This window comes from Oncorhynchus gorbuscha, linkage group LG18 (assembly GCF_021184085.1).
Source record: "Oncorhynchus gorbuscha isolate QuinsamMale2020 ecotype Even-year linkage group LG18, OgorEven_v1.0, whole genome shotgun sequence".
Taxonomy (NCBI): domain Eukaryota; kingdom Metazoa; phylum Chordata; class Actinopteri; order Salmoniformes; family Salmonidae; genus Oncorhynchus; species Oncorhynchus gorbuscha.
In genome coordinates, this window is record NC_060190.1 from 734,446 (window position 1) to 746,258 (window position 11,813).

The 11,813-nt window shown below is 40.8% G+C and overlaps 1 protein-coding gene across 2 annotated transcripts; it reads right to left on the bottom strand.

The window, feature by feature from the left end:
- Nucleotides 1-1,419: 1,419 nt before the first annotated feature.
- Nucleotides 1,420-10,402, bottom strand: LOC124002747 (zinc finger protein 391-like). Of its 2 annotated transcripts, none has more exons than XM_046310461.1 (3): nt 10,241-10,402; nt 5,968-6,184; nt 1,420-3,019 (listed from the first exon to the last, which is right to left on the bottom strand). In XM_046310461.1, the coding sequence occupies exons 2-3, from the start codon at nt 6,164-6,166 to the stop codon at nt 1,947-1,949; spliced, it is 1,272 nt and encodes a 423-aa protein (XP_046166417.1). In that variant the 5' UTR covers nt 6,167-6,184; nt 10,241-10,402; the 3' UTR covers nt 1,420-1,946. The 2 variants fall into 2 exon arrangements, with proteins under 2 accessions (XP_046166417.1, XP_046166418.1); XM_046310462.1 differs by lacking the exon at nt 10,241-10,402 and adding an exon at nt 9,234-9,307.
- Between the last annotated feature and the right edge of the window lie 1,411 nt (nt 10,403-11,813).

Sequence of the window (11,813 nt, forward strand, 5' to 3'; positions counted from 1 at the left end):
AGGCTACTTCAAAATAACACTGTTCAAAATAACACTCATCATTCACAACACTGTAGGCTACTTCAAAATAACACTGTACATCATTCACAACACTGTAGGCTACTTCAAAATAACACTGTACATCATTCACAACACTGTAGGCTACTTCAAAATAACACTCTCCATAACCCAAGATCTAAGACTTGAAGAATTATATATTTCACAAATATAGAATACTGCCATTATGACTGCGTTTACACAGGCAGCCCAATTTAGTTTTTTTTCTCCATTCATTGGTCTTTTGACCAACCACATGACATTTTTTCACATCAGATCTTGGCTGCCTGTGTAAACTCAGCCTATGATCCTAAATTGAATCAGTTTTTTGATCTAACTTCATAAAACGAGCACAACTCTTTATTCTTCACAAATATTCTCCGGTGTAGCCTCTTCTCTGGGAAGCTGAACAAGTAGAGCAGAGATTGTGTGTAAAGTAGATAATCCACTCTCCATTCATCACAAACATTGGTGCCTTATTGCTATTATAAACTGGTTACCAATGTAATTAGAGCAGTAAAAATACATGTTTTGTCATACTGTCTGATATACCAACGGCTGTCAGCCAATCAGCATTCAGGGCTCAAACCAGACAGTTTCTAATATTCCAACAATGCAGTGAGTGTCTGGCATCTTTTATTCTTGTGATTTATCATCACCATGATACAATACTGACTTTTCATGGATAAAGACAATCTACCAACATCATCCACCTTTAATGAAGAAGAAGATTACAGTTTGTTAGCATTTATTATTTAATTAATGGTTACTTTACAATATTCTAAATCAGGGGTTGGAACCAGTTCAGGGAACAGAAAAGAAAAACGGAATTTCAAGGAACAGAACCAGAACTGACAACGAAAGGGATCTATACTGTTCCGGAACAGAACAATATTCTAAAAAACACCGGTTCCATCCAGATCAGGACATGACAATACATTTTATGTCAATACAAACCAGCCCTTCTACTGAGTTTAATCAGGTATAAAAAATATCCACAACTGAATTCTACTGGAGGCAGTGAGAGATAGATGGAATAGTGCCCCATTTGGGACATTGAGCCCCAGTATATACTATATATAGATTCAGCCCCAGTATATGCTATATATAGACTCAGCCCCAGTATATGCTATATATAGACTCAGCCCCAGTATATACTATATATAGACTCAGCCCCAGTATATACTATATATAGACTCAGACCCAGTATATACTATAAACAGACTCAGCCCCAGTAAACAGTCCTATATAGACTCACCCACAGTATATACTATAAACAGACTCAGCCCCAGTAAACAGTCCTATATAGACTCAGCCCCAGTATACAGGCCTATATAGACTCAGCCCCAGTATACAGGCCTATACAGACTCAGCCCCACTCAGCCACAGTATACAGGCCTATTTGTGAACTTCCAATACACTCATAGAAGTAAAAGAAGATGAATATAGCCCTAAACGGTGCTGTCCATGTTGTCACAAAAGACACAATTTCTAGGATAGGTGTGAATATCAATACCTATAGTTAGCTTATGTATCCTCACTTCACGTTTATTTCACATCACTCTCCTCTCCCTCAACTTCTTTCTCTTCTTGGACAATCACATTGAAAGCACAGGCAGGCTTCCCTCCAATGGATATTCTCTCATGACTTTTTAAACTTCTTAGCTGAGTGAATCCCTCGCCACACTGAGAGCAGTGGTAAGGCTTCTCTCCGCTGTGTGATCTCTGATGATTCTTTAGGTCTCCAGCAAAACGGAAATGATTTCCGCACAGTGAGCAGTAGAAAGGTTTCTCCCCTGTATGAATTCTCTGATGATTCGTAAGGCTTCCTGAATGATTGAAGCTCTTCCCACACGTGGCGCAGTGGTAAGGCTTCTCTCCACTATGCACTCTTTCGTGTCTCTTGAGGTTTACTTTCTCACTGAAACTCCTCCCACATTGGGAGCAGAGAAAAGGTTTCTCTCCAGTGTGTACTCTTTGATGATTCTTAAGATTACTTGAGGTACTGAAACTTTTCCACATTGAGGACAGATGTAACGATCAGGCAGTCTTGATGTATCTGGATCAACTACACCACTATTGTCTTCTTCTTCAACTTCTCTCATTTCCTTCTCCTCTTTGACAATCACATTGAAAGTACAGGCAGGTGTCTCTCCAAAATGTATTTTCTGATGGCTTTTAAGACTTTTTAGTTGAGGGAATCCCTCCCCACACTGAGAGCAGTGGTAAGGCTTCTCTCCACAGTGTGCTCTCTGATGATTCTTTAGGTTTCCAGCGAAACCAAAACTATTTCCACATAGAAAGCAACGGTAAGGCTTCTCCCCTGTATGTATTCTCTGATGTTTCCTAAGATTTCCTGGCTGACTAAAACTCTTCTGACAAAGAGAGCAGTGATAAGGCTTCTCCCCTGTATGTACTCTTTGATGTTCCTTAAGACTTCCAGAACGATTGAAGCTTTTCCCACACTGGGTGCAGTGGTAAGGCTTCTCCCCACTATGTACCTTCTCATGTCCCGTGAGGTTGAATTTTTCACGGAACCTCTTCCCACATGTGGCACAGGGAAATGGTTTCTCTCGAGTGTGTACTCTTTGATGATTCTTTAGATTACCTGAGGAACGGAAACTCTTCCCACACTGATGACAGGGGAATCGACCATGACCAGATAGTCTTGATGTATCTGGGTCAACTACACCACTAGGTTCCTGCTCTTCCTTAACTTCTCTCTTTACCGTCTCATCGATTTCCTTTTCATCCTCCTCCTCTTTGACAATAACATTGAGAGTACAGTCACGGTCCTCCTCTTTGACAATCACATTGAAAGTACAGGTAGGCTTCTCTCCACTGTGGGATCTCTGATGAGTCTTCAGGTCTCCTGCTCGACTGAAACACTTCCCACATTGAGGACAGGGGTAACTCCCACAATCAGGCAGTCTTGATGCTGTGGAACTGGGCTCCTTGACTGAGTCTGGGTTGGGGATCTTTCCTGTAAGAATATGAACAGATATAGGGTAAGAAACAGACAGAGGAACAAAGTATTTTAGCTTAACCTCTATGAGATATGTGGGACTGGCGTCCCACCTCGCCAACAGCCAGTGAAAGTGAAGGGCTCCAAATTCAAAACAACAAAAATCTCATAATTAAAATTCCTCAAACATAGAAGTATCAAACACCATTTTAAAGATAAAATGCTCATTAATCCAGCCACAGTGACTGATTTCAAAAATGCTTTACAGCGAAAGCACCACAAATGATTGTTAGGTCATCACCAAGTCACATAAAAATCCAGCCATGTTTCCAGCCAAAGATAAGTCACAAAAATCAGAAATATAGATAAAATGAATCACTAACCTTTGATGATCTTCATCAGATGACACTCATAGGACTTCACGTTACACAATACATGTGTATTTTGTTCGCTAAAGTGCATATTTATATTTAAAAAATCTCATTTTACATTAGCGCGTTACGTTCAATAGTTCTGAAACATGCATTGAATTTGCAGAGAGCCACTTCAAGTTACAGAAATACTCATCATAAATGTTGACGAAAATGCAAGTGTTACATGTGGAATTAGAGATATACTTCTCCTTAACGAAACCGCTGTGTCAGATTTTTAAAAAACTTTATGGAAAAAGCACACCATGCAATAATCTGAGTACGGAGCTCAGACAACAAAACAAGCCATATAGATATTCGCCGTGTTGTGGAGTCAACAGAAGTCAGAAATAGCATTATAAATATTCACTTACCTTTGATGATCTTCATCAGAATGCACTCCCAGGAATCCCAGTTCCACCATAAATGTTTGATTTGTTCGATAATGTCCATCATTTATGTCCAAATTGCGTCTTTTGTTAGGGCGTTTGGTAAACAAATCCAAACGCGTGTTCAGGTCCAGCCGAACGTCGGATGAAAAGTTCAAAAAATTATATTACAGGTCATACAAACATGCCAAACTAAGTATAGAATCAATCGTTAGGATGTTTTTAACCTGTTACTCCTACCCTCTACTTTTTTGAACATTCTGTTAAAAATCGCGCAACATTTCAGCGCCCTGCCACTCATGCCAGGAATATAGTATATGCATATGATTAGTATGTGTGGATAGAAAACACTCAGACGTTTATAAAACTGGTTAAATCACGGCTGTGGCTATAACATAACGTGCGTTTCATCTGAAAGCGCAGGAAAATCTGGTCACTGAAAATGGAAAAATATATCCCTGCCCGACTTGAACACATTGATAAAGGTGAACCACAATTAATGGGGCTGAGGTTGCAGTACCTACAGCTTCCACACGGTGTCTAGAGTCTTGTCATTTGCCTACTATTTGTTTCTTGGTCAAACAGATGCAAGGCAGCGCAGTTCTTCAGGTCTCGGACCAGATTATTTTGGTTGAGTTTCTACCCGGACATTTTTCCAGACGGACAGCTATAGAATATACTTCATCTTGTGATTAATTTGATCGCTTATTAACGTTTACTAATACATAAAGTTGCATTACAAAAGTATTTCGAAGTGTTTTGTGAAAGTTTATCGTCGACTTTTTGAATTTTAAAAAATGACGTTACGTTATGAAACGCTGTTTTTTTCCGTTTATCACACAGTCTACATATAACGATAGCTAGGCTATATATGGACCGATTTAATCGGAAAAAAAGACCCAATAGTGATTATGGGACATCTAGGAGTGCCAACAAAGAAGATGGTCAAAGGTAATGAATGTTTTCTATTTTATTGTGCGGTTTGTGTAGCGCCGAATATGCTAATTATTTTGTTTACGTCCCCTGCGGGTCTTTTGTGGTGTTACATGCTATCAGATAATAGCTTCTCATGCATTCGCCGAAAAGCATTTTAAAAATCTGTCTTGTTGCCTGGATTCACAACGAGTGTAGCTTTAATTCAATACCCTGCATGTGTATTTTAATGAACGTTTGAGTTTTAACTAATACTATTAGCATTTAGCGTAGCGCATTTGCATTTCCAGAGCTTTGGATGGGACGCAAGCGTCTCAGTAGAAGCAAGAGGTTAATATAAATGTTCAATAATGTTCCAACCGGAGAATTCCTTTGTCTGTAGAAAAGCAATGGAAAGGGAGCTATCTCTCTCGCGACCGCGTGTCATGAGCCCAAGGCACTCTGCCAGACCACTGACTCAAACAGCTCCTATGAGCCCCTCCTTTATAGTAGAATCCTCAAACCAGTTTCTAAAGACGGTTGACATCTAGTGGAAGCCTTAGGAAGTGCAATATAACCAATATCCCACTGTTTCTACAGTAAGGGCTGAGTTTTTTTTAAACTACAAGCCTCAGATTTCCCACTTCCTGGTTGGATTTTTCTCAGGTTTTCGCCTAACATGATATATGCGTTATCTTATACTCACAGACATCATTCAAACAGTCTTAGACATTACATTTACATATTAGAAACGGCAGAGTGTTTTCTATCCAATACTAGTAATGATATGCATATATTAGCATCTGGGACAGAGTAGCAGGCAGTTTACTCTGGGCACCTTATTCATCCAAGCTACTCAAAACTGCCCCCATGTGTCACCAGGAAGTTAATGCAGGATTCCACATTAATTAGGATCAACAGTGGATTGAAATAAATACTTTGCAAGGGGCTTGTTGCATTGCACATAAATAATGCCGCCATTGTCAAATTACAATGCATTACACAATGGTCGGTAGACATTTTCTTTGGGGGCACTCACCTTCCTTCTTACACATACATAATACAAACAGTTTTAGAAGGGTTATACTACAAAGCAGAATCAATGAGTTAGCCAGCTAACTTGCCTAAATATTCAGAATTAACATTTTATTCAACAACCAAAAACATATGTTTACATTTCTTCATGAACCAGAAAATCAATAGTTATTTTTGGTTGTTTACCTCTGAACCAAAGAGGATGTTAGCCTGAATTTACCTGAGTCAACAGAGTCCCTGTCCTCCTCTCGCCCTTCCTCCTCCCCCTCATAGATTTCTCTCTCCTCGCCCTCCTCCTTTACAATCACATTGAGTTCCACTGTTTGATTGCAGTCCGCCAGCTTCACTGACAGCATCTCTGGACCCTGCTGTGAGCTTCTCTGGGCTGGAACACCACAACCAGAACCTGGTTCAGACATGGTAGGCTAGAGGTGGATCTAAAAGAAGAGAAGACCGAAAGAGTTCAGAGTGATTTTCACAGACCTAGATCGTGGTATAGCTCCAGAAAAGACAAACATCTAAGCTAGCTATCCACACATCCCGTCCAGCAGGAAACTGTTTTTGCCTAAAATAAATATAGGATTGACGGCAACAGCCAGTCAGATTAGGCAATAAATGAAGAATGGCTGTTGAATACAAACGTATACAAGCAATGAATACAAACCATACAACTCCATGCACAAGGACTAATTTTAACAATTTACACAGAAAATTCTACAAAAAGTTTGGTAACAATGACAGCACCAAACAGCAAAAACTGTCAATCTGTCAATAATTTTCAGTGGAAATTGTTAAAAGTAGTTTAGAATTGTTTTTTTTGTGTGTATTTGACCCCCTTCCTGTCCCCAATTTCGTGATATCCAATTGCGATTCAATTACGAAAACAGAGAGACGCTCCCGGGGGTGTAAACTCAGTGGATTTGGAGACTAGAAGTGTTCCTGGGGGTGTAAACTCAGTGGATTTGGAGACTAGAAGTGTTCCTGGGGGTGTAAACTCAGTGGACTTGGAAACTAGAAGCGTTCCTGGGGGTGTAAACTCAGTGGACTTGGAGACTAGAAGTGTTCCTGGGGTTGTAAACTCAGTGGACTTGGAAACTAGAAGTGTTCCTGGGGGTGTAAACTCAGTGGACTTGGAGACTAGAAGTGTTCCTGGGGGTGTAAACTCAGTGGACTTGGAGACTAGAAGCGTTCCTGGGGGTGTAAACTCAGTGGACTTGGAGACTAGAAGTGTTCCTGGGGGTGTGTAAACTCAGTGGACTTGGAGACTAGAAGTGTTCCTGGGGTGTAAACTCAGTGGACTTGGAGACTAGAAGTGTTCCTGGGGGTGTAAACTCAGTGGACTTGGAAACTAGAAGTGTTCCTGGGGTGTAAACTCAGTGTGTAAACTCAGTGGACTTGGAGACTAGAAGTGTTCCTGGGGTTGTAAACTCAGTGGACTTGGAAACTAGAAGTGTTCCTGGGGGTGTAAACTCAGTGGACTTGGAGACTAGAAGTGTTCCTGGGGGTGTAAACTCAGTGGACTTGGAGACTAGAAGCGTTCCTGGGGGTGTAAACTCAGTGGACTTGGAGACTAGAAGTGTTCCTGGGGGTGTAAACTCAGTGGACTTGGAAACTAGAAGTGTTCCTGGGGGTGTAAACTCAGTGGACTTGGAGACTAGAAGTGTTCCTGGGGGTGTAAACTCAGTGGACCTGGAGACTAGAAGTGTTCCTGGGGGTGTAAACTCAGTGGACTTGGAGACTAGAAGTGTTCCTGGGGGTGTAAACTCAGTGGATTTGGAAACTAGAAGTGTTCCTGGGGTTGTAAACTCAGTGGACTTGGAGACTAGAAGTGTTCCTGGGGGTGTAAACTCAGTCGCGTACAGATAATTGTGTAAGGTGCAATAACTAATAAGACACATTGTTGAGCATTTAGACTTGAAAAAATTAGCAAATAACTATTTTATATAAATATTATCATTATTCTTTGTACGATAACTAGAATAAAATATATTGATAATTGTGGAAATAATTAATAGGACTACTCACAGAACACATTGTTGACCATTTAGTCTGGAAAAAATAAACAAATAAATCACATAATATCTTATAGAAATAATTTGATTTACAAAGTATAACCAGAGAGGAAGAGGAAGAGAGGCTCAACGCGGCTGCAAATCTGTCTCCCTCCAGTAGGTGGCGTTTTCTCGTTGTTTCCAACAAGCAGGGAGTTTTTGTGTGGAGGAATATGAGTGTGTCAATTTTGGTCAACAAAAAAAGTAATGGCTTATTTCCTACACAAGGTTTACTTGATCGAATAGAAGTTGTGTCAGACAAACTACCTGCCCTCCAGGGCACGTCCCACACCCGATGTCACAGGAAGGCCAAAAAGATCATCAAGGACAACAACCACCCGAGCCACTGCCTGTTCACCCCGCTACCATCCAGAAGGCGAGGTCAGTACAGGTGCATCAAAGTTGGGACCGAGAGACTGAAAAATAGCTTCTATCTCAAGGCCATCAGACTGTTAAACAGCCATCGCTAACACAGAGAGGCTGCTACCTACATACAGACTGTTAAACAGCCATCGCTAACACAGAGAGGCTGCTACCTACATACAGACTGTTAAACAGCCATCGCTAACACAGAGAGGCTGCTACCTACATACAGACTGTTAAACAGCCATCGCTAACACAGAGAGGCTGCTACCTACATAGACTGTTAAACAACCATCGCTAACACAGAGAGGCTGCTACCTACATACAGACTGTTAAACAGCTATCGCTAACACAGAGAGGCTGCTACCTACATACAGACTGTTAAACAGCCATCGCTAACACAGAGGCTGCTACCTACATACAGACTGTTAAACAGCCATCGCTAACACAGAGAGGCTGCTACCTACATACAGACTGTTAAACAGCTATCGCTAACACAGAGAGGCTGCTACCTACATACAGACTTTTCCATATCTTTACATGTATATATTCTTATTCCATTCCTTTACATAGATTTTAGATGTGTGTGTATTGGGTAGTTGTTGTGGAATTGTTAGATTACTTGTTAGATATTACTGCACTGTCAGAACTACAAGCACAAGCATTTCACTACACTTGCATTTACATCTGCTGATCATGTGTATGTGACCAATAACATTTGATTTGATCCATCTCTCTCCATTGAATACAGGCGGTTGGCATCCACAACCCTCAACAATTTTTTTTATAAGGATTACAATAATGAGATGTATCCACCAATTTAAAGAAAGGATAGGGGGGAGGAGCTAGATAGCCCACCGTGCCGCTTTGTAGACAACCACTCCCATTATTAGGACGGAGAGACATGCATCTTGTCAGTATATCCATGACAGGAGTCTTATTCTGAAGGATTCCAAAAGATCCTTGACCCGGAAGTACTTCCTTATTCTTGTCTGTTTCACAACTGTATTTTATTATTTGATGGCATTTTGCTTCTTATGTCTCTACAAGTTATGTCAATATTCCTTCTTACTTTGCTTGAAAGTGTTACGCCTTGATCACACCAACAGTATCATTGTATTTTGGTACACCAGAAGTACATTCCTTTATTTCCAACTGTGTTTGCTTTACAGCATTGCCTATATTCATGAATTGATCGAATGTATGTATAAAAGTGTATGCCTGGACGGCTTGACAGAAATGGTCGCTGAAGGTTGAACTGTTGCTGCATAGCATTTTGCGCAAAATCACTGTAGGTGTGTTCGAAGCATTGGGATTCGACGTTTGCATAAACCGGAAGCTGGTGTTGTTCCGAACCCCGTGTACACGCACGCACTCAATTGTTCATTGCTGCGACTTGCTTTCGAGTTGATATTTCTGATCCCGTTTATTCCCTCCTCTATATTTAATATAACACACATACATTAACTATTCATTTCAGTTGCATATCCTGACGCGAAGTTTGTTATATATGGAGTATTTGACAGGATTTTGGTGGCTCGTGTTGACCAGTAGTGTCTGCCACAGGAAGTATTTGACTCTAGACAAAAATTAAGGACATTTTTAAGGGGGGGGGGGGTTCGGCAGGCAATAAATTGTAGAATAGCTTGCGTGCGCGTTCACGCATTAGGGGGAGGCTGAATTCTGGCAGGAGGTTGATTTAGCAACGTTTAGTCCTGCTAATTTTGCTAGCTAGTTATCTAATTTGCTAAACCAAATATTTGTTTTATTTATTTAACTAGGCAAATCAGTTAACAAATTCTTATTTGCAATGACGGCCTACCAAAAGGCCTGTGGCTAAACAATGAAGTGGAAGTCACACCAACCGTGACCCTGAAATAAAGTTAGCATGTTAGCTAGCTATCGACACAAACGGGTTTTGACGGGAGATGTGTTGCTAACTGGCTAACAGCTAACTAGCTGGGGGAACAACAAAACCAGGCCGCGGAAACCAGTGCGGTTTCATCCTGGAATGTGTTGGTTTACAGACCGTGTTACAAGCATCATTAAAACAAATAATAATCATTAGCAATAGGTTACCTGGAACTGATTTCCTGTTTGGCTGAAAATAATTTCAGGAAATGGTGAGGTCTCGTAGAGCAAGAGGAAAAATGTGTCCACTTTCCGAGTGAGTTTGGTCTGGATTATGAGATGCGGCAGGAAATGTTCGTGAGCGTCGTATCAGCGAAGTCATTGTGCATGTTTTACCGGCCTCCGACGGAAAGAAGTCAGTCAAAAAAAACGAAAATAGATATTTCAACCAAAACAAGACGGCTATCACTACATTCTATTTCTATCAGCAGTGTGAAGTTATATTATTATAACAGTGTACAGCATCTGTTATCCTTTATCCTCATGTTACTATTGTATGGGTCACACATAGTTAGCAGATGTTAATGCGAGTGTAGCGAAATGCTTGGCTTCTAGTTCCGACAGTGCAGTAATAACTAACAAGTAATCTAACAATTCCACAACAACTACCCAATACAATACACACAAATCTAAAGGGATGGAATAAGAATATGTACATATAAATATATGGATGAGATGACCGAGAGGCAAGATGCAATACATTGTATAAAATACAGTATGTATACACACATGAGATGAGTAATGTAAGATATGTAAACATTAAAGTGGCATTATTTAAAGTATTTAAAGTGACTATACTGACATCAATAAAGACAATCTACCAACATAATACAGCATTTCGAGACATTCTTTTCTGATTTCTACTTGATTTTGTGGAAGCTTTTCGGAAATTCTGTGATACATTTTTCAGTCCTGCATGTTGACTGTTGTGCCAGTGTGTACCCAATCTTCACAAATCTGAAAAATAACAATTGCACCAATTAATTAGATCAAATGTATCCACCCACACACACCTCTCCTCTCCATCAGGCTTGGGGCTTGCTATCAACACAAGAAAACAAGAAAACAAATTGATTCAAAGCTCATCAATCGCTTTCAATTTGAGCATCGATTTTTGTTGTCTTAAAAATGCATGATTGTGATTTTTTTCTGAAAGGGAGATGAACAGAAAACGTAAAAAAAATAGATTATTGTGGTTGATAAGTACTTTTAGAACGGTATTACCATTTATTTTTAAATCCAGAAAGCTTGTGCTTTCGTCATACGTATTAAATTGAATACGGCAAAGCTGACAAATTGCACTCAGCGCTTTGAGCAGCGCTCTCCATAGACACACTGGGAAGAGCAGAGTGCCGACCACCCTACTAAAGCCAGAGTAGACTGGGGAGAGCAGAGTGCCGACCACCCTACTAAAGCCAAGAGTAGACTGGGGAGAGCAGAGCGCCGACCACCCTACTAAAGCCAAGAGTAGACTGGGGAGAGCAGAGCGCCGACCACCCTACTAAAGCCAAGACCCGACCACCCTACTAAAGCCAAGAGTAGACTGGGGAGAGCAGAGTGCCGACCACCCTACTAAAGCCAAGAGTAGACTGGGGAGAGCAGAGTGCCGACCACCCTACTAAAGCCAAGAGTAGACTGGGAGAGCAGACCACCCTACTAAAGCCAAGAGTAGACTGGGGAGAGCAGAGTAGACTGGGAGAGCAGCCACCACCCTACTAAAGCCAAGAGTAGACTGGGGAGC